The 19660-nt window shown below is 42.4% G+C and overlaps 1 protein-coding gene across 1 annotated transcript; it reads left to right on the plus strand.

Annotated features, from left to right (window-relative positions):
* The first annotated feature begins 1678 nt into the window (after positions 1 to 1678).
* On the plus strand, positions 1679 to 17943 carry LOC106571972 (uncharacterized). The gene is made up of 2 exons (XM_014145591.3): positions 1679 to 2128; positions 15618 to 17943. The coding sequence occupies exons 1-2, from the start codon at positions 1963 to 1965 to the stop codon at positions 16778 to 16780; spliced, it is 1329 nt and encodes a 442-aa protein (XP_014001066.1). The 5' UTR covers positions 1679 to 1962; the 3' UTR covers positions 16781 to 17943.
* Positions 17944 to 19660: the final 1717 nt, after the last annotated feature.

Consider the following 19660-nt stretch of genomic DNA (forward strand, 5'->3'; position numbering starts at 1 on the left):
CTCCTGGTACGGCAATTGCTCGGCCTCTGACCGCAAGGCACTACAGAGGCTAGTGGGTACGGCCCAGTACATCACTGGGGCTAAGCTGCCTGTCATCCAGGACCTCTACACCAGGCGGTGTCAGAGGAAGGCCCTAAAAATGGTCAAAGACCCCAGCCACCCCAGTCATAGACTGTTCTCTCTACAACCGCATGGCAAGCGGTACCGGAGTGCCAAGTCTAGGACCAAAAGGCTTCTCAACAGTTTTTACCCCCAAGCCATAAGACTCCTGAACAAGTAATCAAATGGCTACCCTATTTGCATTGTGTGCCCCCCCCCCCCCCCCCCCCCCCCCAACCCCTCTTTTTACGCTGCTGCTACTCTCTGTTTATCATATATGCATAGTCACTTTAACTATACATTCATGTACATACTACCTGAATTGGGCCGACCAACCAGTGGTCCCGCACATTGGCTAACCGGGCTATCTGCATTGTGTCCCACCACCCACTACCCGTCAACCCCTCTTTTACGCTAGTGCTACTCTCTGTTCATCATATATACATAGTCACTTTAACCATATCTACATGTACATACAACCTCAATCAGCCTGACTAACCGGTGTCTGTATGTAGCCTCGCTACTTTTATAGCCTCGCTACTGTATATAGCCTGTCTTTTTACTGTTGTTTTATTCCTCTACTTAACTATTGTTCACCTAATACCTTTTTTGCACTATTGGTTAGAGCCTGTAAGTAAGCATTTCACTGTAAGGCCTACACCTGTTGTATTCGGCGCACGTGACAAATAAACTTTGATTTGATGCTGTGGGGATGTTTCTCAGTGGCAAGGAGACTAGTCAGGATTGAGGCAAAGATGAATGGAACAATGTACAGAGAGATCATTGATGAAAACCTGCTCCAGAGCGCTCAGGACCTCAAACTGGGGTAAAGGTTCACCTTCCAACAGGGAAAATGACCCTTAGCAAACAGCCAAGACTACACAGGAGTGTCTTCGGGGCAAGTCTCTGAATGTCCTTGAGTGGCTCAGCCAGAACCCGGACTTGAGGAAACTGAGGATGGATTAACAACATTGTAGTTACTCCACAATACTAACCTAAATGACAGCGTGAAAAGGCAAAATCCTAGGGGAAAACCTGGTTCAGTCTGCTTTCCACTAGTCACTGGGAGATAAATTCTCCTTTCAGCAGGATAATAATCTAAATCACAAGGTCAAATCTACACTGGAGTTGCTTGCAAAGACAGTGAATGTTCCTGAGCGGCCAATTTAAACTACTTGAAAACCTATGGCAAGACCTGAAAATGGTTGTCTAGTAATGATCAGCAACCAATTTGAAAGAGCTTGAAGAATTTTGAAAAGAATAATGGGCAAATGTTGCACAATCCAGGTGTGGAAAGCTCTTAAAGATTTACCCAGATAGACTCATCCTTAATCACTGCCAAAGGTGCTTCTACAGAGTATTGACTCAGTGGTGTGAATACTTATGGAAATTAGATATTTCGGTATTTCATTTTCAATACATTTGCTAGCACAACAAAATGTGGAATAAGTCAAGGGGTACGAATACTTTCTGTAGTTATCGTCTCCCTTTACAACTGGTCAGTAGGATGCCTTGCACGGTAGTAAACCCCCATGCCGATAGCGGCGCTGAATTCCTTGACTAGAACACGGAAGTAGCATTGGAGTAGACTTTGTCAAATATATATATATAACTAACCCCAGATAGTTGATCTGTGTAGTTTAGTGGGTGCAAATTAAGCATAGTGGAAAGAACAAGCAAGTAAGTGGGTAAAGCTCCTATTGGCGTGTTGTAGAACATTTCAGGGAACCCCTCCTCTGTGAAGTGCGCCTGTGCACAAACCCATTCTGTCTGTGTTGATGTTGCATGCAATTGTGTGGAGTAGAGAATGACATAGCCTACTGTCTGAACTAAATTACCTACCAAACTCACATTCGACGGAAAATGTATCAACTACAGTTATTGCGTGTGTTTTTAAATGAGCGTTTAACCGCGGCTGCTGTGGAGATTTTCGGGGCAGTTGAGAAAACGGTAGTGGAGTACCAGGAGGAGAATGATCGGCTACGGAGACTGCTGTGGATCACGCCGGAGATAAAACAATGTAGAATAGGTTCGTATGTTAATCTACTGACAGCTAGTTCTACTCAAACAATGAACTGTTTAAGCTACCAGCGATCCCCATTTCAACCATGTTAAGGAGTTGTTTTTACCGTACATGGATAAAAACAATGTCTGTGTCGCGAAAACGTTTGTTTACGGATGTAACCGTGGTTCTCTGATTAGAGAACGAGCTATGGGAACTCCTTTCCAGTTCACGCGATGTGATTTTTATGCTTAATATCGAACATGTTTACGGTCACGCCACACCGTACTGTACCCACGTGATATGTCACGATAACAGGCGGGGTGGTCTCTATTACTCCACTCGAACCCCACAGAGGCATTTATTGCATAAAAAACAGTATACATACAAGAAGTATACAAACAGACAATGATAACATATGCTAGGGGGTACAGCAAATGACAGATTATACAAAGACCTTAAAATAAACACACATTGTTTTAACAGCTTTCTTATTAGAATGTAGAATGCTCGAATTCCTTATAGAAAACACGGAAGAGTGTTTTTTTTTATTAGTGAATTTGCATGTATGAATATAACATTTTGCTATTAGCACAATTAGATTTTTGAAGTAAAATTGTTTTTCTTTATCATTATTATAGTTAAGGAAACCGAGCAGCACATTCTCCCATAAAAAACAAAAGTCATCAAGAATGTTAAAAATGATGAAACTATGAATATCTTTCCATATTTTTTTTTACATGTAGACAATGCCAAAATAAATGCAAAACTGTTTCTGGATGCTCAGCACAAAAAGTACTGTTAATATTATTTTTTTCAGGTAATGATTCGCAGGGTAATACTTATGGATCATTCTGAAAGAGACCTCTTTGACCTTGTTAACAAACAGGTATTTGTGTGGTAATAACCAGACTTTTTTTAACCAAACAGACATTATTGACAAATGTATTCCAGTAAGTTGTGACATAAGAAATGTATGCAATGTCCCTTTGAAATAAAGCACAAATAGTTCTGAGGGAGCAAGGAGAAACACATTTTCCCTATTGGAGAGTCAACTGGAATAGCATCGAAGACTATGGCAAACTTTCTAGGCATAACAGGGATATTGTAACGAGATAAAAATGCATCATAATTCAGTAACAATCTGTTCTGCATTAAAAAGTTGATTCACCAGCAGGATATGATTATTGAACCAGTTCTTAAAAAATAATGACTTTTTTCTATACAAGCTATCCTTATTGTTCCAAATTAAATACCTATGCTGGGAAAAATTATATTTATATATTAACGAGCATGCTAAGAATACTTGTCTATGAAAAGCAGATCATTTTGTAGGAAACTTATCAATGTTATAGTTACAAAGTAACATAACTGTCACGCCCTGACCTGAGAGAGACGGTTTGTTTCTCTATGTGGTTAGGTCAGGGTGTGGGGTGGGCATTCTATGGTGTCTATTTCTTTGTTTTGAGCCGAGTATGGTTCCTAATCAGAGGCAGCTGTCTATCGTTGTCTCTGATTAGGAATCATACTTAGGCAGCCTTTCCCCACCTGTAGTTGTGGGATCATATTTTTGTACTGCTTGTTAAGCCTGCAAGACGTTACGGTCGTTATCATTGTTTATTATTTTGTTTTTAGTGTTCTGATTTAAAAGAAATACAACGATGAACACTTACCACGCTGCACCTTGGTCTACTCCTTTGGACGGTTGTGACAATAACATTTAAGCCACCAAAATGGGAGAAGATATAATGAGGGATGAAATTCCAAATTGAAGTTGGATTCTTTAAGAAATGTTTAACCCAATTTATCTTAAAAGTATTATTCAAAGTAGGAAAATCAAAAAAATTGAGACCACCATATTCATATGTGTTCATAACGGCAGATTTCCAAATATAATGTGTAACATTTTTCCAGATGAAGTTGAAAAGCATCTGGTCAACCACTTTACCTATTTTGTTGTCAAGATGTAGGGACTGGGCTGCATAAGTAAGTCTGGAGATACCTTCAGCTTTAGAAAGCAATACTTGACCTTTCAAGGATAAATCCCTCTGCAACCAATGGTTCAGCTTCTTTTTGTTTTTTCTATAATAGGTATGACATTTTAATGAGCATCTTTCCTGTTGATCTTTAGATATGGTAATCCCAAGGTATGTTACTTTTTCCTTTACTGGAATATTGCATATAGAGGGTATCACACAGTCTTTAACAGCAAACAATTCACACAAAGACCAGATGCTTTGGAAAAAATATTTATCACATCGACTTCTCCAGGAATCTGGTCAGCATCTTTCAAAAAGAGGGTGGTGTCATCTGCAAGCTGACTTATGGTAATATCTCTGTCAGCAATAGAGATCCCTTTTATATCGCTGGATTTAACAAAACTTGTAAGAAGTTGGGTTGCAAGCAGGAAGAGGTAAGGTGAAATTGGGCAACCTTGCCTAATTCCCCTTTTCAAATTAAATCTAGATCTGCCATGCTTTAATTTAATGGAACTGTTCTCATTCAAATAGAGAGTTTTAATAGTACTACAAAATAATTCCCCAAAACCACATTTCTCAAGGGAGAGAAATAGAAACTCATGTTCCACTGTATCAAAGGCTTTATAAAAGTCTAAAAAGACAATAAAACTATCTTGGAAGATTAGATCAGAATAGTCAATAAAGTCTAACACCAGTCAGATATTATTAGATATATGTCTATTCCTCATGAAGCCAGATTGGGTCTCTTCTATAATTGAGTCTAATACTGCCTTCATTCTTTTTGCAAATATAGAGGCTAATATTTTGTAGTCGTTATTGAGCAGACAGATTGGACGCCAATTATCAAGGAGAAGCAAGTCTTTCTTGGGCTTAGGTATTAATGTAATTAGACCTTGAGTTAAACTGGGAGGGAGAGCATTATTTGTAATGCTGTCAGAAAAGACCTCTAACAGAAATGGGGCTAACTGTTGACAAAAAGTTTTGTAAAACTCAGCAGATATACCATCAGTCCCAGGAGACTGATTCAATAGAATAAATGATCTCTTCAACTGTAATAGGGTCATCACACTGTTCCCTCTCAGCCTCCCCAATATATTTCACATCCCCCAGAGAGTCAAAAAAAAGAGTTGCGGTAACCTCACAATGCTTAGAACTATATAAATTCATGTAGAAGTTGGAGCTAAAGTTAGAGATTAATTTGGGATCATCTGTGATGAGACCATTCATATTTAATTGTTGAAATGTATTATTTTTAGAGTGGTATTTTTCTTACCTGAAAAAATTAGATGAATTTTGTTCACCCTCCTCTAGCAGCTTCTTCCTAGATCTGATAAAGGCTCCCTCTGCTTTCAGTTTATACATATCATCCAACTTGTGTTGTAGCTCAAACAGAACAGATTTATCCTCCTCTGAGAGACTTTCAACATGCTTTTGAACAAGAGAGGTGATCTTTGTAATTAGACTTTCTTCCTCAGCTCTCCTCGTCTTGGCAAGAATACTCCCATATTTTCTTAAATATTTTCTAACCTCATATTTAAAAAGCTCCTGTATGAATTGTCATTTATAGCTTTGTTCCAGAAGTGTGTAATTAAATAGTTTATCTCCATCTTGACCAACTCATGTTTTAATATAGAGCTATTAAGCTTCCAGTAGGATGCTCTGCCAAGGCCATTATCAGAGATGATTCGCTTAATGTCAATATAAATAGCTCTATGATCAGTAAGGGGAGTGGCAATGATGTTAACAGAAATACCCTGTTTATCAAAACATTTAGACACCAGCCAAAAATCTATGCGTGATTGTCTGGAGCGTGCCTTATTACTCCAAGTTAAATACTTGTCATTAGGAAACTCTAGTCAGAGAGAACGTTTTCTTTCGTTTTCGTAACGGGTCGCCAAAGAGGCTGGGGGAGGCTGTACCAAAGAGGTATTTCAGAAAACAGAGTGTGATAATTAACCATATAACCAGGGCACGCTCCAGGCAGAAGCAACATAAGCAGTCGCTTAGGACCCCAGACCACTCATAATAATAATAATGCATTAAAAAATATATACACATACACTACCGTTCAAAAGTTTGGGGTCACTTAGAAATGTCCTTGTATTTGAAAAAAGCTAGCATTTTGGTCCATTAAAATAACATAAAATTGATCAGAAATACAGTGTAGACATTGTTAATGTTGTAAATGACTATTGTAGCTGGAAATGGCAGATTTTTTATGGAATATCTACATAGGCATACAGAGGCCCATGATCATCAAATAACATTTTATTGGTCACATACACATGGTTAGCAGATGTTAATGTGAGTGTAGCGAAATGCTAGTGCTTCTAGTTCCGACTATGCAGTAATATTTAACAAGTAATGTAACAAATTCACAACAACTACCTTATACACACAAATACACACAAATGTAAGAGGATGAATGAGAATATGTACATATAAATATATGGATGAGCAATGGCGTGCGGCATATGCAAGATGCAGTAGATGGTGAAGAATACAGTATATGCATATGAGATGGAAATGTAGGATATGTAAACATTATTAAAGTGCCGTTATTTAAAGTGACTAGTGATACCTTTATTGAGTCCGTTTATTTAAGTAGCCAGAGATTTGAGTCTGCATGTTGGCAGCAGCCTCTCTATTTTAGTGATGGCTGTTTAACAGTCTGATGGCCTTGAGATAGAAGCTGCTTTTCAGTCTCTCGGTCCCAGCTATGATGCACCTGTACTGACCTCGCCTTCTGGATGATTGCAGGGTGAACAGGCAGTAGCTCGGGTGGTTGTTGTCTTTGATGATCTTTTTGGCCTTCCTGTGACATCGGGTGCTGTAGGTGTCCTGGAGGGCAGGTAGTGTGCCCCCGGTGATGCGTTGTGCAGACCGTACTACACTCTGGAGAGCCTTGAGGTTGAAGGTGGTGCAATTGCCATACCAGGCAGTGATACAGCCCGACAGGATGCTCTCGATTGTGCATCTGTAAAAGTTTGTGAGTGTTTTAGAGGACAAGCCAAATTTCTTCAGCCTCCTGAGGTTGAAGAGGCGCTGTTGCGCCTTCTTCACCACGCTGTCTGTGTTTGTGGACCATTTCAGTTTGTCCGTGATGTGTACGCTGAGGAACTTAAAACTTTCCACCTTCTCCACTACTGTCCCGTCGATGTGGATAGGGTGTGCTCCCTCTGCTGTTTCCTGAAGTCCACGATTATCTCCTTTGTTTTGTTGACGTTGAGTGAGAGGTTATTTTCCTGACACCACACTCCGAGGGCCCTCATCTCCTCCCTGTAGGCTGTCTCGTCATTGTTGGTAATCAGGCCTACCGCTGTAGTGTCGTTTGCAAACTTGATGATTGATTTGGAAGCGTGCATGACAACGCTCTCATGGGTGAACAGGGAGTACAGGAGAGGGCTGAGAACGCACCCTTGTGGGGCCCCAGTGTTGAGGATCAGCGGGGTGAAGATGTTGTTTCCAACATTCACCACCTGGGGCAGCCCGTCAGAAAGTCCAGGACCCAGTTGCACAGGGCGGGGTCGAGACCCAGGGTCTCGAGCTTAATGACGAGTTTGGAGGGTACTATGGTGTTAAATGCTGAGCTGTTGTCAATGAACAGCATTCTTACATAGGTATTCCTCTTGTCCAGATTGGATAGGGCAGTGTGATGGCGATTGCATCATCAGTGGACCTATTGGGGCGGTAAGAAAATTGGAGTGTGTATAGGGTATCAGGTACGGTGGAGGTGATATGGTCCTTGACTAGTCTCTCAAAGCACTTCATGATGACGGAAGTGAGTGCAATGGGGCGATAGTAATTTAGTTCAGTTACCTTAGCTTTCTTGGGAACAGGAACAATGGTGGCCATCTTGAAGCATGTGGGGACAACAGACTGGGATAGGGATTGGTTGAATATGTCCGTAAACACACCAGCCAGCTGGTCTGCGCATGCTCTGAGGACACGGCTAGGGGTGCCGTCTGGGCCGGCAGCCTTGTGAGGGTTAACACGTTTAAATGTTTTACTCACATTGGCCACGGAGAAGGAGAGCCCACAGGCTTTGGTAGAGGTCCGTGTCAGTGGCACTGTATTGTCCTCAAAGAGAGCAAAGAAGTTGTTTTATTTGTCTGGGAGCAAGACGTTGATGTCCGCGACAGGGCTGGTTTTCTTTTTGTAATCCGGGATTGACTGTAGACCCTGCCACATACGTCTCGTGTTTGAGCCGTTGAATTGCGACTCTACTTTGTCTCTATACTGACGCTTTGCTTGTTTGATTGCCTTGCGGAGGAAATAGCTGCACTGTTTGTATTCAGTCATGTTTCGGTCGCCTTGCCATGATTAAAAGCGGTGGTGCGCACTTTCAGTTTTGCGCGAATGCTGCCATCAATCCACGGTTTCTGGTTAGGGAAGGTTTTAATGGTCACAGAGGGTACGACATCTCCGATGCACTTGCTAATAAACTTGCTTACCGAGTCAGCGTATACATCAAAGTTATTGTCAGAGGCTATCCGGAACATATCCAGTCCACGTGATCGAAGCAACCATCACTCCTGTGTTCCAATGGCACGTTATGTTAGCTAATCCAAGTTTATAATTTTAAAAGGCTAATTGATCATTAGAAACCCCTTTTGCAATTATGTTAGCACAGCTGAAAACGGTTGTTCTGATTACAGAAGCAATAAAACTGGCCTTCTTTAGACTAGTTGAGTATCTGGAGCATCAGCATTTGTGGGTTTGATTACAGGCTCAAAATGGCTAGAAACAAAGAACTTTCTTCTGAAACTTGTCTGTCTATTCTTGTTCTGAGAAATGAAGGCTATTCCATGCGAGAAATTGCCAAGAAATTGAAGATCTCTTACAACGCTGTGTACTACTCCCTTCACAGAACAGTGCAAACTGTCTCTAACCAGAATAGAAAGAGGAGTGGGAGGCCTCGGTGCACAACTGAGCAAGAGGACAAGTACATTAGAGTGTCTGGTTTGAGAAACAGATGCCTCACAAGTCCTCAACTGGCAGCTTCATTAAATAGTACCCGCAAAACACAGTGAGTCTCCGGGATGCTGGCCTTCTAGGCAGAGCTCATCTGACTGTGTTCTTTTGTGTCTGTGTTCTTTTGCCCATCTTAATCTTTTCTTTTTATTGGCCAGTCTGAGATATGGCTTTTTCTTTGCAAACTCTGCCTAGAAGGTTGTGGCTACTGTCTCTGGCTGCATGTAGATTAATCCACGTAGACTCAGTCTCAAGTCAAAGTCGAGTCCTGAGTCTTGAGGTTCCAAGTCCAAGTCAAGTCTCAAGTTAAAAAAATTCTCTATAAAATCCAGTCTTGAGTGGGTGTTGTCCAACTTGCAGCAGTACAGATAGAGTCCAGGGAGGCCCCTCTGAACAGGGCCCATGAAGTGACCATACCCCTGGTGGAGTGTGTTACTATGCTGTCTAGAGTTGGTCTACCTTCTGCACTGTATGATTTTGACACTGTAGTGGTAACCAAATGTGCCAGTACCTGCTTCGAGACAGGGTGCCCTTTGGTGTTCTCCCCATAACACACAACAAAAACTGTTCTGTTTGACGAACAGTTCTTGCTGCAGCAAGATAGGCACTCAATGCCATAACTGGGCAAAGTGTATGCAACTCACAAATCTCCTGTGAGGGCTGGTTAACGTGATGATGAAAGCACCTTAGGTAAGAACGCTGGAGTTGGCCGAAGCACTGCCTTAGATCCATCTTCTGCTAAATTGAGGCATGATGGATGGGGTAGAAAGCACGCTTAACTTAAAAAAATTGCCAATAGAAAGCTCACATAGCTCAGGTAAAGACGGCTCAAATGGTGGGCACATAAGTGATTGTAGGACAACATATAACTCCTATGAGGGTACTGAAGGAGCTTTGGAGGGCCGTAACCTGCGGGCACCATTCATGAATTGCGATACAAGAGGGTTTGCCTATGGTGATGCACCTGCAATCTGGTCATGACCCATAAAGATGGGTACCATATACACTTTGAATGTAGAAGGGGACTTCCCTGTAGCCACAAGCTCCTGGAGGAAAGTCAAAATGTCAGAAATTGGGCAGGTGATTCTGCATGGTCGACACACCACTTCCTGAACACATTCCACATTACAGGAATACAGGGTTAGTGTAAAGGATGCCTGTCTGCCTGAATTGTATCAATTAAAAATGATGGATTTGGGGTGCCAAAGCTGACAACTTCCTATGGTTGGGAAGTTGTCAGCTGTACAAGGTAAAAAAAAAACTGTGATAGTGTGGCCAATGTGGAGCAACAAGTATAACTGATGCGCTCTCGAGGCTGATCGTCCTCAAAACCTGAGGGACCAAGGTATTTGGTGGAAACGCATACATCAGCCCCCTTGGCTGTCTGTGTGATAGGGCATCAACCCCGAGTGCGCCTGCTGGACCCTTTATGAAGAACCACAGGGACGGGCAACTTTGATGGGGGTGTGGCCCACAAAAAATCTGAACTCATCATGGGGGCCGCAGTTGCTCGCGGGTGTGTGTACCCATATGTTGATCCGAGGGCCTTCAAAAGTTGCCCATCCGTGACATAGGACAATGGGTTAAGTCTTGCAATATGAACAGATTGAAGAGGGCCTCCTCTAGAGAGAAGGTCTGCAGCCTGAATCTCCCCCTCCGGCAGGTGTATTTGCTCTGAGTGATGTAAGATGACCGTTTTGCCCAAAGCAGTAGCTCCCGTGCTACCTGGTGCAGTGCCATTGACCTCAGTCCGCCCTGGCGGTTGATATGTCTAACCACGGTTGTGTTGTCTGTCCATATCAGTATATGTTGTCCTCTCAGTACTGGGAGGAAGTGCCGGAGTGCAAGGGGAACCGCCTTGAGCTCCAGTACATTCATGTGAGTTGTCCATGTTGCTGACCCTACACCATGGACCCCTGACTGGTTCAAGACTGCTCCCCATCCCTGTATGGAGGTGTCTGTGGTCAAAGTCACCTGGTTGTGAACTGCGCCTAGGGGAACTCCACTAGGAATTTGAAGCGCCATTGTATTGCTCCCCAGAAACTCGTTGAAATGGTCAGCTTTTTGTTTTTGTCCCCTCCGGGACATAAATTGTGTTTGTTCTACCAGCACTGTATTGGCCACATTGGGAGCAAGCCTAATGGTATAGCATGGACTGCAGCAACTAGGAGGCCTAGGAGCCTCTGACTCTCTAATGCTGTCATTTGTTTTCTCAGTTTGAATGTTGAAAGACAATATTTCAAAGATACCACTATTTCTGGAGAGAGTGTTGCTTGATCACATGATTTGAGTGTACAGTGTCAAGCCCAGGAAGTGGGGACCAGAGAACTCTTTCCCAAGTTCATTGTTCATCCCAATTCTGAGAGGTGATGTGAGACCATGGATGTGTATGCCAAGGATTGATGATCCTGCACATATTAGCCAATCGTCTAAGTAGTTCAAGACCCTGACTCCTGCTTGCTGAACAGGAGCTAGCACTGAGCTTATCCACTTTGAAAGTGCGAGGGGCGAGCGAAAGGCCAAATGGTAGAACGCAAAACTAAAAAGCCTGTTTTTCGAAGGCAAATCTCAGTTATTTTCTGTGTGCTGGTAGAATGGGGATATGAATGTATGCGTTGTTCCGGTCCACAAACCATTCTCATCTGCACCATGAACTGTAGCTAAGCGAGAGCATATGCATGGCATGGCAGGGGTTTTGTCATTTGGCGTGCTCCAAGTGCATTGGAGCTCACGCACAGAGTCTTTGAACAACAGGAGAACTGAATTCATCAAACTTGGATGTGGATACCATGGCAGTATTTTTATGTTCCACATTGAGCTTCCTGCGTGCCCTCTCAAATATTTCAGACAAGGATATTTTCTGGTCGACCGTCACTGCCAGGCCGGTGGCTGAGACTGGACGATGTTAGGGCTGTGGTACATAGCATCAGAGTGCTCATAATCTGTGTCATAAGAGTGGGAGGCTCTTGTGGACAGAACATCAGTGTCATCCGATTCAACAACCACGCTCCGTTCAGAGGTAAGGGTTGGGTTTGGTACTGGCAGGGGAAGCCTGGCCAGAATGTGCTCGAAGGCAGACCCTATGGTTGCCGTACAACTGTCCAGTGACTTAATCTCCTTGCACATCTCAGTGCATTGAGATTTGTGCCTACGCGAGGATCAGTGATGGGATTTATTGGGCGGTGGATCACGAGGGGAGATTAAGGGGTTTGGAATGATCATTGATCTGTGTAACAGACTCATCTGATAAATATCCGGAGGCTCTGCCCCAAAGCGTGCAAGTCGAGATTTCAATACTATTGTTTTTTTGACAGTGAGTGCAAGAGCTGCTACCCTGTGCAGCCGCTTGAGCATGTTCAGCTCCCAAGCAAAACATGCAAAGTGTATGCTCATCTGAGGCTGGGAATTGGATTTTCACATAATAGAGGTGTATGCTGGCCCCCCTACCTCTGAGGAAGCACGGTTCCCGCTCAGCCCAGTCCAAACTGTTCGCTGCTCTGGCACCCCAATGGTGGAACAAGCTCACTTACGACGCCAGGACAGCGGAGTCAATCACCACCTTCCGGAGACACCTGAAACCCCACCTCTTTAAGGAATACCTGGGATAGGATAAAGTAATCCTTCTAACCCCCCCCCCCCCTTAAAAGATTTAGATGCACTATTGTAAAGTGGTTATTCCACTGGATATCATGAGGTGAATGCACCAATTTGTAAGTCGCTCTGGATAAGAGCGTCTGCTAAATGACTTAAATGTAATGTAAATGTATTCCAAGACAAAGGTAACAACCAATAGCTTTTTGTTTTGGTGTGTTTCGTGTATTCTTTCGATTGCCTCAGTATCGGCTTCAGATGCTTTGAGAGAAAGTTATACTTACTGTTGGCGCCGACCTGTCATGCTTTGGGGTCGAGACTCCCGCCTAAATATTTATCAAGGTCCGGGCTCGAAACTCCCGCCTATATGAAGCTATCTTACTGGCACAGTCAAGCGTGTACTGTCAGTCTCAGCGTTGGTTGACCCGGTAACGTATAGCACTGCTGAGCTCTGTAATCACAGCAAAACTCCAAGCGAGGGAGTGGTAATGGTGGTGTGGCAGTCAAGCGGGGACTTCCTCAGTACGAAATCCTCGTCAACCCACTGTGCTGTCAGACTCAGCATGCTCATCGCTGGTCCAAATGTCAGTCTTGAAGCTAATAGCAGTAGCAAGTATGTGCGTTTCAACAATACTGTGTAACTCCGGTAGGGCAACAACTGAAAAATAGCGCCTACTTGGTAGTGTGTACCGGGGCTCGAGGTGCTCAACCAGTCGGTGAAAGCCACCATCATCCACGACAGAAAACGGTTGATTGCCAAGGGCCAATGCCATCCTCCTCTTTCATGTTGACAAAACGGCCTGACTGACATACAGTACACGCTTTTATTTTTTGTTGTCCGAGGCGACTTGGCTAAAATACTTGCTCACTAGCCTAACTTCCTTTCATGGGCAATGTTAGATAGTTAACATTAGCCTTCTACATCTAGCTACATATTGAACTTCCATCCTCTCAGGCCAGGGGCACAATGTATTTTATGGTTGGATCAGAATCCCATTTATAATCATTGGCCAGCACGGAGAATTAAGTAAAACCACAAGTCCAAATCCCTATCTCCATCCATGGCTAATTTAGGAAAGGGACAAGTTTAGCTAGTAGCTAGCTAGCCACCAGAGTACAACAACACATTGAGATGCAACAATTGAAGTTGTTTCTCTCGATTATGTATTTCTCTGTGATAGGAGTGAAGCCAAATCCAAACTGGCTTCCCTTGACACTTTTTTTTGGAGCGCCAGGACCATTCACAGTTGAGCTCACTCAGTTTAGCTCAATGCTGATTGGCTATTATTTTATACTTTGTTTTTAATCAAGGGAGGCCAAATGCTCGCTGGCTTCAAGATACAAGATACTTTATTGCCACGCAACCAAGGTTGGTGGTATGTGTTTACGGTACAGCATGTTAGCTCTGACGTGACGATTACACATATATACCCCAGCCTCACCTCATACAAACATTCACCCACGTTCATTTAACATATACAGGGTTTACATTCACAATTAGTACAAAGCAGCTAGAATAGCATCACCACAATTCATAAATGTAATATCAACAACCCATAAAGTCCACCCTCTTCTTACTGTGACTGTCCGTGTTCCCATACCAAACTGTAATGGATGACGTGAGAATGCTCTGTATGATGGTTATGTAAAATTGAACCAGCAGCTGTTGTTTAACCCTGTACAGAAAGTACAGTCTCTGCTGGGCCTTCTTGATGATGTGGTTGGAGTTGATGTCCCATTTCAGTAAGTCGCTGATCTAAGTGCCGACTAATTTGAAATAATCTGTCAGTGTTATTGGTTGGTCAGTGATTATGACGGGGCCTTGAGGTTCTTTCTTCTCCTGTAGTCTATTGCTATCTCTGTGGTTTTTGAAGCGTTGAGCATGAGGTGGTTGTCCTTACACCACGTCACTGCCCGAGCCACTTCACAGCGATACTGTGTTTCATTGTTGTCTGTGATGAGGCCGACTATGGTAGTGTCGTCAGCATATTTAAAGACCTTAACTGAGGTCTCCTGAGATTTAAACTGGTCCATGAAGAGGGAGTAGAGCAGTGGGGACAGCACGCAGCCCTGTGGTGCACCAGTACTGAGGGTCAGAGAGCAAGATGTCAGATTGTTTACCTTGACAGTCTGGCTTTCCTTGCATTCAATGCTACTGGTATCAACAATGTCATATTCTTTATGACCAGACCAGATCAGATAGATGGCCTACACATACAGAGACATAGGAGCGCTGTTTCGCTCGCTCGGATGCTTTCTCCAGTGAGAAACATTCAGCCTCTTGCAAATTGAAGAAAAATTGTGCAAAGCTGTCATCTAGACAAAGGGTGGCTACTTTGAAGAATCTCCAACATAAAATATATTTTCATTTGTTTAACACTTCTTTGGTGACTACCATGATTCCATATGTGTTATTTCATATTTTTGATGTCTTCACTATTATTCTACAATATAGAAAAAAGTACAAAAAAATTAAGAAAAACCCTTGAATGAGTAGGTGTCCAAACTTTTGACTGGTACTGTATATACTTTATTTTGACATGGCCTATTGATCCAAGAGACACCAGATTCTTCTTCTTCTGTGCTATTATTTGCTATTTATCTTGAATCGTGTTATTTTTATATTGTCGTGTCTCAGTAGGTCACCAGGCTATTAATAGGAGCTAAGCGCAATGGTCAGGTCACTCTGGGGAAGACATCAGATTGACATCGAAATGTCAGTCCCTTGAATTCATCCTGAACAATGGATTAAAGTGAGAAATAAGAAACTCATCTCTGCCTTTTTTGTTTAGTGCTCCAACTCCTTTCTGCCTCAAATTAGTCTTTTTGGACGTTTTACTTGGTAAGCCCTATTGTTGGATATTTTTCATTGTTGTCGGGCACCCATCCTACTTTATTTTGTATGCTGTAGCGCGGAGGCCTACCTTAACTCCTGTATAGCTAACCTCTGCTCATCCTCCCCTTCCCTACAGACTCCCTGCAGCTCTCTCTCGCTGTCTCTGAAGAGGAGGTTCCCTCTGAGCAGCAGCACTGTGAGCAGGAGTGGAGCCCCAGTCTGGGGCAGGAGGACCCCGAGCCCACACAGATTAAAGAGGAACAGGAGGAAGTCAGGACCAGTCAGAAGGAAGAGCAGTTTCAAGGGCTGGAGGCTGATATCATAGACTTCCAATACACTCCTCCTTGTGTGAAAAGTGAATGTGATCAGGAGGACCCAGTTTGGTCCTTGACTCTTCCCCAAACCCAGACTGTGGAAAACAGAGAGTGTGACTTTATACCAGTGGATCTCAAACCTTTTGGCACTGTGACTCACCTAAAGAGTCTCGCCATTCCCCGTAACCCTCCAGATAATGATAACAATGCCTCCAGCCACAGCTCAGCCATAAGCAGAGACCCAGTAGGACTTGACAGCAGCCCACAATTGGATTCCAGCCCACCATTGGATCCCCACCCACCACTGGAGAAACTTTCTTCCAAACCCAGCATGACGTCTACAAAAACTCACCGCTGCTGTGACTGTGGTGAAATGTTTGCTCCAAAAGCTCTAAACAAGAAGAGACCCAGCGAATGCTGCTTCTGTAAAACCTGTACACTGAAGGCCCATGTCCGACTCTATCACATGGAGAAACCCTGCACCTGCCCTGATTGTGGCAAGTCATTCAAATACAAAGGAGATCTGTCCAGGCACATGAGGATTCACACAGGAGAGAAATATTTTAGCTGTGGTGACTGTGGGAAAAGTTTCAGTCTCAAGGGGAACCTAATGAAGCATAAACTGACTCACACAGGAACAAAACCATTTAGCTGTGGTGACTGTGGGAAGAGCTTCAATCGAAAGGAGAACCTAACCATGCATATACGTACTCACACAGGAGAGAAGCCATTTAGCTGTGTTGACTGTGGGAAAAGCTTCAGTCTCAAGGGGAACCTAATGAAGCATAAACTGACTCACACGGGAGCAAAACCATTTAGCTGTGGTGACTGTGGGAAAAGCTTCACTGTCAAGGGGAACCTAACCACGCACAAACTGACTCACACAGGGGAAAAACCATTTAGCTGTGGTGACTGTGGGAAGAGCTTCAATCGCAAGAAAACCCTAACCATGCATACGTATTCACACAGGGGAGAAATCATTTAGCTGTAGTGACTGGGAAAAGCTTCAGCGTCAAGAGGAACCTAATTGTGCACAAACGGACTCACACAGGACAGAAACCATTTAGCTGTGGTGACAGTGAGAAAAGCTTCAGTCAGAAAGGGGACCTAGAGGGGCTCATACTGACTCAAACAAGAAATAAACACTTTTAATGTGGTGACTGCAGGAAAGATTTAGTGCCAAGGGGAATCTAACCACTCATAAACTGACAAAGGAGTGAAACAACATGGCTGCTCAGTCTGTGGTAAAATATTCACTCAGAAGGCTTATCTGCTGAAGCACGTCCACAAAGAAAGAAAATAGGAAGAAAACTGAAAGAAAAATGTAATTAGGACATAGAGATCTGTCAGTAGATGGGAATAAAAAGGCAGGATATGGACAACACTTTTAGGAAAAGCAAAGCAAATCTGGATCATTAATGCTGTGGGTTTCAGATAAATAGATCTATAATGGATACTTTTGTAATACGTATGTAAATAAAGTTTGATTTAACTTGAATGATGACTGGAAGTGTGTGGAGACATTTTCCTTCCAGCATCTTCACTAATCTATTTTGGGTGTGCGGTAGATTCTGCCTATTATCTACATGGAATTTTCATCACATGTAAAATATATAGAATAAGATTTTCAAATAAAAGAAATTGAATGACATATCTGTAAAACATGATCCTAAATATAACACATCAATTTAGTGAATACCATTGGTGTTTAATATGAAGCTTTAAGCATGAAATATCTTTTATATTTTTACTTTTATTTATCTTACTTTGTCTTTGTTTTAAATGTTTTAGCGCAGTTGTGAAAAAAGTCAATAGTTGGAAGAGTTGCAGAGGGAATTGAAAATAATGCCATTGTTAATTAATGTTTTTTTTTGTATTAATTAGGCTATTTTCTCTTGAAACATATGGTCTCTCTACTAGAAACTCATGGACAATATGGACACAGATATAAAAAAAGTTATACTTTATATGATTAGAATTTTTAAGTTATTCAAAGTCAAATTTATGCAAGTATAAATTACCATAGATTGCCATAGATTACCTATTTAATTACCAAGAATTATGGTAACACTGGTAATTTACCGGTAGTTTTACAACCCTAGGCCAGACTGCTGTTATTGATACATTAAATATATACTTTCCAGAAAAGGGCTCTTTCCATTTGTCCAAGACTATTTCTCATCCATTTTGACCTAATGCTGCTCATTCATGATATTGTTTAATCTTGTACAGAGTAATGATATAGAGTCGACTCATGATGAATAATTGATTTTCCCAGATAACCGGGTCGTTCCACAAATAGTCCCCCTCAGGAGACTGAAAAGATTTGGCATGGGTCCTCAGATACTCAAAAGGTTCTACAGCTGCACCATCGAGAGCATCCTGACGGGTTGCATCACTGCCTGGTATGGCAACTGCTCGGCCTCCGACCGCAAGGCACTACAGAGGGTTGTGCGTACGGCCCAGTACATCATTGGTGCCAAGATTCCTGCCATCCAGGACCTCTATACCAGGCGGTGTCAGAGGAAGGCCCTAAAAATTGTCAAAGACTCCGGCCACCAACGTCATAGACTGTTCTCTCTGCTACCGCACGGCAAGTGGTACCGGAGTGCCAAGTCTAGGTCCAAGAGGCTTCTAAACAGCTTCTACCCCCAAGCCATAAGACTCCTGAACACCTAATCAAATGGCTACCCAGACTATTTGCATTGCCACCCCCCCCCCCCCTTTACGCTGCTGCTACTCTCTGTTATTATCTATGCATAGTCACTTTAATAACTCCACCTACATGTACATATTACCTCAATTACCTCAACTAATCGGTGCTCCTGCACATTGACTCTGTACCCCCTGTATATAGCCTCGCTATTGTTATTTTACTGTTGCTCTTTAATTACTTGTTACTTTTATTTCTTATATTTTAGGTATTTTTCTTAACTGCATTGTTGGTTAAGGGCTTGTAAGTAAGCATTTGACTGTGAGGTATATACCTGTTGTATTCGGCGCATGTGACAACTAACATTTAATTTGATTTGAATTTGCATTCCCGAATAGAGTACATTTAGCATCCCTTTGATATTTTAAGTGGAAATTGTGCACCAACATTGCATTTTAAAAGCCTGTTATATTAAAATAAGTGCCCTTAAATATAGACCACATGGGAATTTGTATAAATTAGTTGCTAAAGTGCCAATAATTTGCATTTTTACCTCGTCACATTTTTCCAACTTCTAGGAAGATTTTAACCCACTTTAACCGAAAACTTCTCCAAGTTTTCACCATCATTGTAAAGCCCTAGTTATGCTCTTGCTTTGACAGTCAATTTCTAAGATGATTATTTATTTCATGTGATTAGTGATTAATTTACGTCTTTCCCTAATTCTAAGGTCAACCCTCTTACATGAACTGAATTCTTATTTTAACATGGTGAAACTATATTATATTTAAATTTGGTTAAATAATAGTGTAACAGCAGGTGAGCGGCTCTTTTTGGCAATTTTCTGGTGTTTTGTGCTTGAGAACTGACAATGTCAAGCATAACATTCTACCCTGGTACCCATCGATAGATAGGCTAGACATTTTTTAACAATATATATTTTGGGGTGAAGCTTGCCTTCAATTGCCCCTCCCTGTTGCAGGTGTAGGTGAAAATTCATGACTATGGTTGATTTTCCAGTATCCAGACTGTTCTCCCATAGGTATTGAGACAGAAAACATAGGGTTAATTAATAGACATGTGTAAGCAGAATAAAGGCTTAGCTCAGGAGAATGTACAGACTGGGTCAACATAGAGTTAATCACTAGACATGCAAAAACAAGAACGTAAGCAGAAAATGTATGCCTGTGCTGTTATAGGCCTGAAGGAAGT

This window comes from Salmo salar, chromosome 15, assembly GCF_965601325.2.
Source record: "Salmo salar chromosome 15, fSalSal1, whole genome shotgun sequence".
In the NCBI taxonomy this organism is placed as follows: domain Eukaryota; kingdom Metazoa; phylum Chordata; class Actinopteri; order Salmoniformes; family Salmonidae; genus Salmo; species Salmo salar.

What these genes read in the sequence shown, in the direction of transcription:
- LOC106571972 (XM_014145591.3), top strand. Translation starts at nt 1,963, where the DNA reads ATGTATCAACTACAGTTATTGCGTGTGTTTTTAAATGAGCGTTTAACC. An exon ending in GATAAAACAATGTAGAATAG is followed by an intron (nt 2,129 to 15,617) that starts GTTCGTATGTTA and finishes CCTTCCCTACAG; the next exon opens with ACTCCCTGCAGCTCTCTCTC.